This window comes from Tamandua tetradactyla, chromosome 10, assembly GCF_023851605.1.
Source record: "Tamandua tetradactyla isolate mTamTet1 chromosome 10, mTamTet1.pri, whole genome shotgun sequence".
Classification (NCBI taxonomy): domain Eukaryota; kingdom Metazoa; phylum Chordata; class Mammalia; order Pilosa; family Myrmecophagidae; genus Tamandua; species Tamandua tetradactyla.
In genome coordinates this window covers 106,703,682-106,717,767 of record NC_135336.1, presented here as the reverse complement: position 1 = coordinate 106,717,767, position 14,086 = coordinate 106,703,682, and the positions used below count along the sequence as shown (strand labels likewise).

General features: G+C 50.9%; 2 protein-coding genes across 2 annotated transcripts in view; both read left to right on the top strand.

The window, feature by feature from the left end:
* Positions 1-14,086, top strand: part of TSPEAR (thrombospondin type laminin G domain and EAR repeats) — a 259,806-nt gene that overhangs the window by 201,593 nt on the left and 44,127 nt on the right. The gene's annotated exons all lie outside the window — the stretch shown is intronic.
* Positions 3,786-4,742, top strand: LOC143648766 (uncharacterized). Its single transcript, XM_077119179.1, has 2 exons — positions 3,786-3,987; positions 4,117-4,742. Exons 1-2 carry the CDS (start codon positions 3,786-3,788, stop codon positions 4,740-4,742), a joined length of 828 nt encoding a protein of 275 aa, XP_076975294.1.

Genomic DNA, 14,086 nt, shown 5'->3' with positions numbered 1-14,086 from the left:
TTTCATTAATTCTGCTCCAATCTTTATTATTTCCTTACTTCTGCTTCCTTTAAGTTTAATTTGCACTTTTTTGGGCAACATCCTAAAGGGAAAGTTTAGGATATTAATTTGAGATATTTCTTCTATTTTAACGTAAGTGCTTGCGACTATAAATTTCCCTGTTACTGCTGCTTTGCTTGTATCCCATTAGTTTTGGTAGGTTGTACCTTCAATTTCATTCACCTCATTGTATTTTATAATATCCCTTTTGATTTCTTCTTTGACCTTTGGCTATCTAAGAGTGTGCTGCTTAATTTTTGACATATTTGTGAGCTTCCCAAATATCTTTCTGTTACAGATTTCTAATTTTATTCCCTTGTAGCCAGGGAACTACTTTGTATTATTTCAATCTTTTAAATGTATCAAGACTTATCTTATGGGCTGTGCTGGTGGACGCCCCGTGTGCACGTTTTTCATTCTGTGTGTAAACCTGCTAATTACAGGAAATTTAGGAAATACAGAAAAGAGCAAGGAATTAAGAATCATCTCTTCTCATCCTTTAGAGGCAGCCGTCCTCCAGACTGTTTAGTTTTTGTTTGATTTTACTCAGTCACTTTTCAGTAGACCTTTGGACGGTCGGTTTCTATCGCGCAGTTGTGGTCCATGGCGAATAGAACTCAATGGCCCGTTGCCCTCTTGGCGTCATAACACAGGAGTGTTTGAGTGTTGTTGGTACAGGGCAGAGAGGCTGCACTGTGTTTATCAACAGAGTGTTTCCCAGTTTTCTCGAAGTAGCACATGCTGACGCTCTCTCTTACTATTTTCCAACGTGACATAGAGAAAAATGACCTATGTGGGCGCGGCTTTGACACGAGGTGGCTAAAGTTGAGGACGTCTGCGGGTTGTGGTCAGGGCCCAGCTCCCGCAGCCACCTCGCCTGTCCCGCCGCCTGCAGATGAGCACAAGAAAGTGTGTGTCCCTGTGCACTCGCTCGCCACACCGGCCCGAGCTGGCTGTTGGGGGCCAGCGCCCAGGGTCCCCCACCACGACATATCTCTGGCCTGCAGAGGGGGAGGCTCTGGAGGGGGCCGAGAGGACAGCAGGATCTATTTGGATGTGTCTTCTACGCTGTGAAACAAATCGATGGACTTCCGCAGTTCACTTTATGTATTTTTCTACAGTTGATGATTGATTCCTTTTCTGAGAATCCAGCTGTCATGGAAATTTCCTACTCTTGCACTTTTTAAACAAATTGTCACAGTTGCTTTGATCCATGTTTGATGGTTCCAACATCTAGATCACCTGCAGATCTGCTTTCGTTGTCTGGTTTTACCTTGGTCCTCAGTCAGTGACTCCTGCCTCCTGGTGAGCCTCATGGCACGTGGCTGAGTCCAGGCTGTGCGTATGAAAACCTGTACGCATTGTTTGAGGGCCCAGTGACCTTAGAGGATAGTTAAGTTTGCTTTTGGCCAGTGGTTAGATTGTGCACAGACTCCCCAAATTCAACAGGATAGTGTCCTGGATTTCAAGCGGGCTTTAGTCTTACTTCTGCTTTCAGCTCCATCGAGGAACGGCCCTCACTTTTGTCAGCGTTCCCGTCTGGAAGCCTGCGTCTGTCGCATGATCCCTCTACACTGCCAAGCCCTGAACTCTGCTTTTATCCTTCTCCTGCCAAGAGACCATGAAATGCTCTGTTCAACTTCCTAGCCCCGTGGCTGCCACCTGGGAGCTGGCAGATGTCTCAGTTAGAGAAGGAGAGCTGCGGAGGGTCCTCACCTCTTGTGTTCTGTTCACACGGAGACTGGGTTACTGGCAGTGGCTGCCTTGGAACTTTACTGGCGCCTTCAGAAAGACTGTCCTTAAGGTACAGCCAGATTTCCTCATTTTTTCCAGCTAGGCAGTGGGTGTGGTCCTAGCTGATGCAGCACATATGCTGGGAACTCGGTGGAGCACTTCATACAGCAAGGAGAACTGCGGATCCTATGCAACCTTTTCCAGAACTCAGTTATTGTGGAATAAATTCACCAAAAAGTTAATATATTCACTCAATACTTACTAAAGGTCAGTTAAGTACCAGGGACCGCTTTAGGACTGGGGACCAGAGATAAGAAGACGAACACGCTCCTGCTCATGGGACGCTCACATCCCGAGGGGAGGAGAACAGCAGAGTCACGAGGACGCCCAGCTGGGGGGGTTTCTACGGAGCACAGGGTGTGTGATTGGGGCCGTCTCTCTACACGCAGGGAGGAGCTCGGCTCCTGCCAGCGTCACGCAGCTGCCTTGTAAACAGGGGAGGTCAGACTTTTCTCTCTCAGAGCCCATTTCCAGGCCCACGGCGGGGTCCCGAGGGTCAGCCTTGGGGGCATGCCCTCCTGCGCGGGTCTCCCCATCCTCTGGCTCTCATCCCTGCGGTGAGGGGGGTCACGAACCCTGCAGCGATGCCCCCACCTGGGCTCCCCGCTTGCTGGTCCCGATGCCCTTGGCTCCTCTCGGAGCCCCTGACCTGGGCTCCGCGGGAGGGGCTGTGGCCCTCCCCACGCAGAGCCGAGGATTCTCACCCAAGGCCCTTCACGCTGCCCCGAGCTGGGGGTCCGCCTGCCCCCCGCCCCTCCCACATCCTGGGCTCTACGTCAGCCTGCTTGTGGAGAGCGCGAGGACAGGGTCTGACACACAGCACTGGCTCTGTTTTTAGAACCAGGGTCGTTTCAGCTCCAGGTGCAGCGTGACGGGGACGCCCGGTGAGGACGGGCCCTCTCTATCCTGGATGTGCACGTGAGCCGGGCGGCGCTCTGTGAAATGACACGTGAGATGTACGCCTGGCTGACGTGGGGGTCCCGGGAGGGGGAAGGGACCGCCCCTCACTGCAGAAGCCCCCGTACCTGGCGTGCACCCCGTGGTCACCAGCGTTTGCCTTCAGAGACACCGAGGCATGGCGAGGGACCCATGGCAGAGTCGGGGTGCCAGGAGAACCCCCAGGAAGGTCTGGGTGAGGCTGAAGACAGAGCCTGGACAGGAAGCTGGGCTGTCGAGGGAGAGGACACTGCCCGGGCAGGGACCCCCTACGGCCACCCCAGATGCTAGACCCAAGGGGGGTCCTCACACCTGGCAGGACCCGACCTGCCCTCCACTGTCCTTGCGTTGAGCGGAGACTCCCTGAGCCTCCGAGCAGGACACAGGGCAGCTGAGAAGGCCACAGGGCCGCAGACATATGGCCAGGAGCTGCCGAGGGCACATAGGACATTAGAAGGTCCAGGCCCCAGGCCGGATGGCTGAGTCCAGCCACAGCCCATCCCTCCGGGTGTGCGGCCCTGGGGGTCTCCCTCTGACTCCTGGCCCCGGACCCCCTTCCCCAGGTGCAGGCCCCCTGCTCCGCATCGGGACGGCACACAGGACCCCCTGCAGGGCGGGAGCCCCTCCAGGCAGGACCCCAGGGCGGTGCTAGCCGCACCCAACCTGCACAGCTGTCCCAGGGGAGCCGTGGGTGGTGGACATGGATTCCACAGGGGAGGCCGGCCAGGGCGCACCCCACCCGCCCCCTCCTCCTGCTCCAGGGGGACCTCAGAGGGGGACGGGCCCAAGGCGCCCCAGGCAGGAGGTTTACGAGCTGGGCCCTGTCACACGCAGGGGAAGGACTTCCCTAACGCTGGACCCAGGAAACGGCCCCCAACAAGGAAGGGGAGGCTTGAGGACTCTCCCGCGGGGACAGCCCGAGCCAGGGACAGGGATAAAAGCCCCGACTGCCCCAGCTCCTCACACTCACACACTCACACACTCACTCCTCCCGCCTCACCTCCCGCCCACCCACCATGGCTGCGTCCACCATCTCCGTGTGCTCCAGCGACCTGAGCTACGGCCGCCGGGTCTGCCTGCCTGGTCCCTGCGACTCCTGCACCGGCCCCTCCTGGGAGGCCGACGACTGCCCAGAGAGCTGCTGCGAGCCCCCCTGCTGCCCCCCCACCTGCTGCGCCCCCACCTGCTGCACCTCCACCTGCTGTGCCCCCACCTGCTGTGCCCCTACCTGTTGTGCCCCTACCTGCTGCACCTCTACCTGCTGCACCTCTACCTGCTGCCCCCCCACCTGCTGCACCCCCACCTGCTGCGCCCCCACCTGCTGCGCCCCCACCTACTGTGCCCCAGCTTCCTGCCTGACCCTTGTCTGCACCCCAGTGAGCTGTGGGTCCAGCCCCTGCCAAGCTGTCTGCACCAGCTGCTGTGAGCCCTCCTGCTGCCAGCAGTCTAGCTGCCAGCCCGCTTGCTGCACGTCCTCCCCCTGCTGCATTCCTGTCTGCTGCAAGCCCGTGTGCTGCAAGCCCGTGTGCTGCGCGTCCACCCCCTGCCCCTCGTCCTGCTGCAGACCCTCCTCCTGTGTGTCCCTGCTCTGTCGCCCCGTGTGCAAGCCCGCCTGCTGTGCCCCCGCCTCCTCCTGCCAGCCCAGCTGCTGCCGCCCGGCCTCCTGCGTGTCCCTGCTCTGCCGCCCCGTGTGCAAGCCCGCCTGCTGTGTGCCCACCTCCTGCTGTGCCCCTGCCTCCTGCTGTACCCCTGCCTCCTGCTGCCAGCCCAGCTGCTGCCGCCCGGCCTCCTGCGTGTCCCTGCTCTGCCGCCCTGTGTGCAAGCCTGTCTGCTGTGCCCCCACCTCCTGCTGTGCCCCTGCCTCCTGCTGTACCCCTGCTTCCTCCTGCCAGCCCAGCTGCTGCCGCCCGGCCTCCTGCATGTCCCTGCTCTGCCGGCCTGTGTGTCCCTGCCCGGCCAAGTGCAGCTGCTGATGGGGTGGAGCCCGGCCAGGGCTGTGGAGCTCAGGAGCCCCTGGGAGCTGCTGGCCTCACCCTGCCAGATTTATTCCGGCCCCGCTGACCACAGCGTCTGGGTCTGCCTCCCCAGCCTGGTGCTGAGCTGGAGGACGAGCAGTTCTGGAAGCCGGAAAGTGACCATCACACTGCGGGGTCAGCAATTAGGAGGTCCCAGAAGCCACCAGCCAGTGTCACATTGCCCCCAGCGCACCCTGTGCCCCCAGCCCCACCAGGGCCGGGCAGCTGTGCTCATGACCTCCCCCCAGCTCCGTGACCTGGCCCTTCTCAGGACACCTGGACAAACCTGGGAGCCCACCCCTGCCCCTCGCCCCTGCGGCTACAGCACACGGGGTGCTGTGGACAGAAGCTGCCGGAATGTCCCCCAGGAGCTAACGGAACCTGTGCCTGACTGCGCAGCCCCCTCCCCGCAGGCACATCCGCTGCCCAGGGGCCGTCCCCAGCACCCCGCGTCCTCCCTCCCTGCCCTCCCGTCCCCCAGCCGTGCCCTCTTGGCCTCCTGGCAGATGTGGCTGCCTCGGCGGCTCTCTCTAGAAGCACCAGCCTCCGACTCCCGCCCTGAGGTCTGGAGATGAGGCCACGGCAATAAACCCACTGACCTGCAGCAGAGCGCTGTCCTTTCTTCTCTCGGGCCGGGGCGACGCACGCGGGCAGGTCTTTGGCCCAGAGTGGCCTTTATGGGGGCTGTGGTGACAGGTTCTGGTTTTAAAGTAGACGCGCGACACTCCCGTCTCCCCCTCCGCACCCCGTCTGTGGGGCCCACCGGTGCCCACGCTGAGCAGCCGCTGCCACCCGGGCTCAGAACGCTCCACAGGCTGCTCGTAGCCCATCCACCCCAACCAGCCCCGGCCAGCACCAACGGGCGCTCTCTGCCCAAAGCGTTGCATTTCCCGGTGCTGTCCTCCTGGAATAACGCTGTAACATGCAGCGAATCGGTCAAACATCCCACATGCCTCACCAAGGTAGAGACTCAAATGGCAAATCGACATGTGCAATGAGGTGCTGTTGGGGACAATTAAGGTAGCATGTATAAAATCCACCCTCAGCGATGCCGGAAACATGCAACATGGCCGCCAGGGCTGAAACAAAGAACAGCCTAAACTATAATCAGCCTTCTTCACGGAAGTAATAGTAGTTCGCGCCTAAAGTTCGCGCCAAAAGTACTAACCGTACATCTGCCCTCTGCCCTAGCAACAGCAGCCACCAATCCCAGATCACCACCGTCCCTACTAGCCACCCCCCTCCTTCCAGAGTATATATACCCAGCCTCCTCAATAAACGTTTGCAGCTTGATCAGAATATTTGTCTTGCTGCCGTTCTTCGCGTCTCTTTGTCCCATGCCATTCTTTCCTCACAGGAGTTCGAGCTTCGGTTGATCGTCCCACGGGCCGGGACAAGGTGCCACATGAAAAGTCATCGGGGAGATGCAAATGAGCACCCCAAGAAAGGAGCGCCACAGAGCGGCCGGGGTTCCAGCACAGCGAGTCTGGGTGCCTGGGGCTGGCACGGCTGTGCGTGCAGGGGACCTGGTCTAAGCCACGTCGCACCCGTGTCCCAGGTTGACAGTCATTCCCTCCTCTCCCCCTTTCTCAGCGTCCCTGGGGTGTGTCTTTTGGGATTTCCCTTCCCCCATTTTCCCTCGTGTAGTCGTTGTTATGTGTTTATTTTCCTTATTTTTTGTGCTCAAAATGACAGCATGAATCTATGATTTTCTCAGGTCAGTTACAAATCAGGCCTACCCCATTTCCCAGAAACTGCAGTGTACAGAACATTTTAACTCCCCTTGGCCCCATCTTGACTTTGCGGCATTATTATCATGTACTGCATCTACATGCATTCTGCATAACTCACAGGGTGTTTTACAAGTTTGCTGAGATTTATTCACAACACCCTTCTTTTCTCAGGCTTCACTTCTTTATCCATTTCTTTGTGTTCATGTGGAGCTTTTATTCATGACTTAAAGCTCCCGTCCCTTAGTGTTGGCTCGTCTGATACTTGGTTTGCTAAGCCTGTTGAAATGCAACTAGAATGGGTTGGCTTTTAAAATTCAGATTTATCAACTTACGAGTTTACAGTCTGAGGCCATGAAAAATGTGTGGTCAGTGCATCACCGATGGATGCTGCCTCGTGGCGTCAGCCCCCACAATCCTCGGCCCCTCTGTCTCGTTGCCAAAGGCTCGTGCCAGAGGCTGCTGGTCCTTCTCTCCAGGCTTCATTGCTTCCAGATTCTGGATTCCGTGGCTTCAGTTCTGAGATTTTCCATGTCTCTCTCTGTCTGTCTCCTTTAGCTTTTCTGGGTTTTTTCTTTTGTCCTCTTATACAGCCCCTGTAAGAGGGTTAAGACCCACACTGAAAGGGGGGGGGGGGGCTCTTAACTGAAACAACCTAATCAAAGCCTTCACCCTACAGTAGCCCCTAGCCCACAGGAATCAATAAGAAGACATGGCCTTTCCCAGGGTGAGCACAGCCTCAGACCATCAAACCCCACCCTCTGGACCCCAAAATGACATGTTCTTTGCATATGAAAAATGCATTCATTCTATCACAGTATCACAAATGCCTCAAATCGTTTTCGTAACAATCGAGTACAAAGTCTCATCAAAAGCTGTCACAGGTGTGGTCTGTCCTGGAACACAGGTCCCCTCTGGCTGTGGACCTGCGAATCTTAGAGCAAGTTATCCACTTCCAGTATACAAGGAGGGACTGTCCAAGGATAAACATTCCCGTTGCCATAGGGAGAAACGGGAAGGAGAGCAGTTCTGAAATCTTCACGGCAAACTCCATTAGATTACAGAGTCCAAGAGTCACCTATAGAAGGAGTTTCATCCTTGGCCTGAGAGCACGGCAGCCCCACCCTTCCCAAAAGCTTGCACCGAGCCATGCTCTCTCCAGACAGTGGGGTGAGGGGCTCCCACATCTCCAAACACTGGAGAAAGGGCCGTGTTCTCAGCTCCACCTGCCAAGCACCCACGTCAGGGCTGGACCCTCTGCAGACTCCATGGCGCAGGCTCCAGCCCTCCGGTCAGTGCGCTGGGGGCCAGCGTCTTCCCAGCCCTGGGGAACATGCTCGATGTCTTGGAGGCTGGGGCGGCCACGCCTGCTCTCTGCACTGCAGGGCAGACTCACCCATTCCTCGTGCGTGGCTCGGTCTGCCCTCCTGACCCAAGGTGTCTTGGCTCCAGACCAGTGTCCGTATTTCTGCTTTGAAGTCATTTTTCCTTCAGTCTGTCCCTTTTGTGTCCCCTTTAGCCCAGATTGGCAGTGGTTCTGTTTATATAGATCTCGGGAAACATTTGTCAGTTTCACATGCAGTACACAGGGGTCCCAGCCATCAGACAATAGGACTTTCCATGAATCCTTCCTGGATAACTGCATTTCTGATTCTGGCTTTTTTCCAAAATGGTTAGGAATGTGTCTATGTTTGCCTGGTCCCTGTGACTCCTGCACGGACTCCTCTTGGGAGGTGGACAATTGCCCAGAGAGCTGCTGCAAGCTCCCCTTCTGTGCCCCCACCTGCTGTGCCTCCACCTGCTGTGCCCCCACCTGCTGTACCCTCACCCTCTGCACCCTACCTGCTGCACCCAGGCCCCCTCCCTGACCCTCGTCTGCACCCCAGTGAGCTGTGAGTCCAGCCCCTGCCAAGCTGTCTGCACCAGCTCCCGTGAGCCCTCCTGCTGCCAGCAGTCCAGCTGCCAGCCCGCTTGCTGCATGTCCTCCTCCTGCACATACTGCTGTGAGCCCGTCTGTTGCATGCCTGCCCCCTACCCCTTGTCCTGATGCTGACCAGGAACATATCCCAGGGCCAATTGTGTGCCCCTCACAACCATCTTTCAGTCTTGTCCTAAAAAGGGCTGACCACACCTGTCATAGCCAGGGAACCCCTCAGCCCTGCTACTCCCTGTGGCTTCTGCCACCTGGGCTGCCTTTCCTTCTGTCCCATTCCCTGTACTCCCCTCCACTCAGCCTCAGCCACCACCTGCTGGTGACCCCAATAAACTCACCTGCATTCCCTGCTCTGCCTTCCTTCCTCAGGCCCCATGGGGGTGGCACCATCTGGCCAGAGCAGGGTTCCCTACAGGCCCGGCTATGTCTATGAGGGAGGGATGACTGAGATACCTCACCAGGTAGTGCCCAGCTCCTCTGGGTGGGTCTCTGAGCCGCACGTCCCAGGCCCAAAAAGGCTGCGTCGCACCCAGCCCCGGGCCCAGGCGTCCCCAAGCTGGGCCATCCACAGACGCCCATGGTCTGCAGGTCCCCAGGCCCACCTGGGCCCACCCCACCCACTGTCCTCCTGGGCCAACCCTGTCCTCTGAGTGCCCTCCGGGACGTGGCCCGCAGCTCCAGGTACCCACCCCAGGGCCCACCTGGGAGAGAGGGGCATGGCTGCGGGGTCACAGGACTTAGGCTGACTTTATTTGGAAAGAAAGTAATCGGAGTGGTAGGAAGAGTCTCTAGGACTCCCCGGGGCCTGCCCCTGTCCGAGGGCCCTGGGCTCTGCCTGGGCTGGGAGGGCCATGTGTAATCCTGCTCCAACCTGACAGCCCGTGTGTCCTCACACAGGAAAGGTGCACCTGAGCCTTTGCTCATCTCCTAGCGGGGCATGTGCATCCCCTGCTGTCCCTGCTAAGGACACCTATTGTTATGAAAGCTCTGGATAAGGCACAGCAGATGCGTCTGCCAGCACCTGGGAGTGGACATAAGGACAGGTCTTTAAACTTGAATGCAAGTTGCTTCTCAAGCAAAGCTGCAGAGACCAAAACCATATCCTACCTTTAAAAAGTCATCCAGGGCGGGCCACGGTGGCTCAGTGGCAAGAACGCTTGCCTGCCATGCCAAAGGACCCGGGTTCAATTCCTGGTGCCTGCCCATGTAAAAAAAAAAAGTCATCCAGGGACCCAGATGCCAGCATCCAGGATGTTAAAAGGCCTGCCAGGGATCTAATGGTCCTGCCATGTATGGGGACAGAATTGGGTCAGAAAGGCAACAAAAAGTAAAGTGTAGTCAAAGCTGAAACTTCGTGTGGTGACTCTCCCCTGGAGTATGAGAGCCTTGGGTGGCAGTGTCACCTGATGGCTGCCGGTCACTTGCTGTGTTCCTTGCTGGCAGTGTCACCTGATGGCTGCTGGTCACTTGCTGTGTTCCTTGCTGACACTGTCACCTGATGGCTGCCGGCCACTCACTCTGTTCCTTATTGGCAGTGTCACCTGATGGCTGCCGGTCACTCTGTTCCTTGCTGGCATTGTCACCTGATGGCTGCCGGTCACTTGCTGTGTTCCTTGCTGACAGTATCTCCTGATGGCTGCTGGTCACTCACTCTGTTCCTTGCTGGCAGTGTCACCTGATGGCTGCCGGTCACTTGCTCTGTTCCTTGCTAACAATTTCTCCTGATGACTGCCAGTTATTCACCTTGTCGTAAAGGCATAGGCTGTTTACACTGCTTCCTTCTAAATGGCAGTTCATATTCTTAGCTTATTGTCTATTCAGTTATTTGTATTTTTCTTCTGAAATTCAGGCTAGGAATCCTCTGTCCATCACATGTACTCCAAATAACTTCTCTCAGGCAATTGCTACTTTAGTCCTGAGATTAGAAACATATCTTCTAAATTTGCTTCTAATGTTTTTTTGCAATTCTATTACTTAGATTTAATTATTTAATTTAGTGTTAGTATAACTTTGTGAGGCATATAGTGGTAATATTTCCCATATTCTACCAATAGCCAATTGTTTATTTTTTAAGTTTTAAAGTCCATTTTACCCACCCCCCCCATTTGAAATGTCTGTTTTATCTTACATAAAATTCCTCCATATTCATCAATGTACTTCTACAATCTCTAATTTGTTTCATTAATTTCTTAATCTGTTCTTGCACCTATACCAGCCTGTTTTATCCACTTTAACTTCGTAATATATTTTAATATGTGATAAATCATTTCTTTCTTCTTTCCCAGAAATTCCTTGTATACAATCCCTCTCCAATAAACTTTAGAAAGTTTTTCAAGTTGTTTTTTTTAAATATTGTTGTACTTTTGATTGGGACTGCATTGAACTTTTGAATATTTGGGAGGAAAGTATATAATTTAAATATATTAAATAATATATTTTGCAAATTTAGAATTTTATCATTTTCTTCTCTAAGTCTTCTATATTCATCGTCAGATTGATTCCTGGTTGTTTCTTGGGGATGTTTTTCAATTTTATTGTCTTAGAATCTTACATTCATCCCCATTATGTTTTATTTATTAGTTCTTAAAATTTGTCAGGTGATTTTTTTTTATTAATTAAAAAAATTAACTAACACAACATTTAGAAATCATTCCATTCTACATATACAATCAGTAATTCTTAATATCATCACATAGAGGCATATTCATCATTTCTTAGTACATTTGCATCAATTTAGAAAAAGAAATAGAAAGACAACAGAAAAAGAAATAAAACGATAATAGAAAAAATAAAAATAAAAAAATAAAAAATAAAAAAAACTATACCTCAGATGCAGCTTCATTCAGTGTTTTAACATAATTACATTACAATTAGGTAGTATTGTGCTGTCCATTTCTGAGTTTTGTATCCAGTCTTGTTGCACAGTCTGTATCCCTTCAGCTCCAATTACCCATTATCTTAACCTATTTCTATCTGCTGATGGTCTCTGTTACCAATGACATATTCCAAGTTTATTCTCTAATATCGGTTCACATCAGTGGGACCATACAGTATTTGTCCTTTAGTTTTTGGCTAGACTCACTCAGCATAATGTTCTCTAGGTCCATCTATGTTATTACATGCTTCATAAGTTTATTCTGTCTTAAAGCTGCATAATATTCCTTCGTATGTATATACCACAGTTTGTTTAGCCACTCGTCTGTTGATGGACATTTTGGCTGTGTCCATCTCTTTGCAAATGTAAATAATGCTGCTATAAACATTGGTGTGCAAATGTCCGTTTGTGTCTTTGCCCTTAAGTCCTTTGAGTAGATACCTAGCAATGGTATTGCTGGGTCATATGGCAATTCTATATTCAGCTTTTTGAGGAACCGCCAAACTGCCTTCCACAGTGGTTGCACCATTTGACATTCCCACCAACAGTGGATAAGTGTGCCTCTTTCTCCGCATCCTCTCCAGCACTTGTCATTTTCTGTTTTGTTGATAATGGCCATTCTGGTGGGTGTGAGATGATATCTCATTGTGGTTTTGATTTGCATTTCTCTAATGGCCAGGGACATTGAGCATCTCTTCATGTGCCTTTTGGCCATTTGTATTTCCTCTTCTGAGAAGTGTTTGTTCAAGTCTTTTTCCCATTTTGTAATTGGATTGGCTGTCTTTTTGTTGTTGAGTTGAACAATCTCTTTATAAATTCTGGATACTAGACCTTTATCTGATATGTCATTTCCACATATTGTCTCCCATTGTGTAGGCTGTCTTTCTACTTTCTTGATGAAGTTCTTTGATGCACAAAAGTGTTTAATTTTGAGGAGCTCCCATTTATTTATTTCTTTTTTCAGTGTTCTTGCTTTAGGTTTAAGGTCCATAAAACTGCCTCCAGTTGTAAGATTGATAAGATATCTCCCTACATTTTCCTCTAACTGTTTTATGGTCTTAGACCTAATGTTTAGATCTTCGATCGATTTTGAGTTAACTTTTGTGTAGGGTGTGAGATATGGGTCTTCTTTCATTCTTTTGCATATGGATATCCAGTTCTCTAGGCACCATTTATTGAAGAGACTGTTCTGTCCCAGGTGAGTTGGCTTGACTGCCTTATCAAAGATCAAATGTCCATAGATGCGAGGGTCTATATCTGAGCACTCTATTTGATTCCATTGGTCGATATATCTATCTTTATGCCAATACCATGCTGTTTTGACCACTGTGGCTTCATAATATGCCTTAAAGTCCGGCAGCGTGAGACCTCCAGCTTCGTTTTTTTTCCTCAAGATACTTTTAGCAATTCAGGGCACCCTGCCCTTCCAGATAAATTTGCTTATTGGTTTTTCTATTTCTGAAAAATAAGTTGTTGGGATTTTGATTGGTATTGCATTGAATCTGTAAATCAATTTAAGTAGAATTGACATCTTAACTATATTTAGTCTTCCAATCCATGAACACGGTATGCCCTTCCATCTATTTAGGTCTTCTTTGATTTCTTTTAACAGTTTTTGTAGTTTTCTTTGTATAGGTCTTTTGTCTCTTTAGTTAAATTTATTCCTAAGTATTTTATTCTTTTAGTTGCAATTGTAAATGGGATTCGTTTCTTGATTTCCCCCTCCGCTTGTTCATTGGTAGTGTATAGAAATACTACAGATTTTTGAATGTTGATCTTGTAACCTGCTACTTTGCTGTACTCATTTATTAGCTTTAATAGTTTTGCTGTGGATTTTTCAGGGTTTTCGACGTATAGTATCATATCATCTGCAAACAGTGATAGTTTTACTTCTTCCTTTCCAATTTTGATGCCTTGTATTTCTTTTTCTTGTCTAATTGCTCTGGCTAGAACCTCCAACACAATGTTGAATAATAATGGTGATAATGGATATCCTTGTCTTGTTCTTGATCTTAGGGGGAAAGTTTTCAATTTTTCCCCATTGAGGATGATATTAGCTGTGGGTTTTTCATATATTCCCTCTATCATTTTAAGGAGGTTCCTTTGTATTCCTATCCTTTGAAGTGTTTTCAACAGGAAAGGATGTTGAATCTTATCAAATGCCTTCTCTGCATCAATTGAGATGATCATGTGATTTTCTGCTTTGATTTGTTGATATGGTGTATTACATTAATTGATTTTCTTATGTTGAACCATCCTTGCATACCTGGGATGAATCCTACTTGGTCATGATGTATAATTCTTTTAATGTGTTGCTGGATTCGATTTGCTAGAATTTTGTTGAGGATTTTTGCATCTATATTCATTAGAGAGATTGGTTTGTAGTTTTCTTTTTTTGTGATATCTTTGCCTGGTTTTGGTATGAGGGTGATGTTGGCTTCATAGAATGAATTAGGTAGCTTTCCCTCCACTTCAATTTTTTTGAAGAGTTTGAGCAGGGTTGGTACTAATTCTTTCTGAAATGTTTGGTAGAATTCACATGTGAAGCCGTCTGGTCCTGGACTTTTCTTTTTAGGAAGCTTTTGAATGACTGATTCAATTTCTTTACTTGTGATTGGTTTGTTGAGGTCATCTATTTCTTCTTGAGTCAAAGTTGGTTGTTCATGCCTTTCTAGGAACTTGTCCATTTCATCTACATTGTTGTATTTATTAGCATAGAGTTGTTCATAGTATCCTGTTATTACCTCCTTTATTTCTGTGAGGT

Coding starts and splice junctions, on each gene's coding strand:
- LOC143648766 (XM_077119179.1), top strand. CDS start 3,786: ATGGCTGCGTCCACCATCTCCGTGTGCTCCAGCGACCTGAGCTACGGC. Junction 3,988..4,116: donor CTGCTGTGCCCCCACCTGCT/GTGCCCCTACCT, acceptor ACTGTGCCCCAG/CTTCCTGCCTGACCCTTGTC.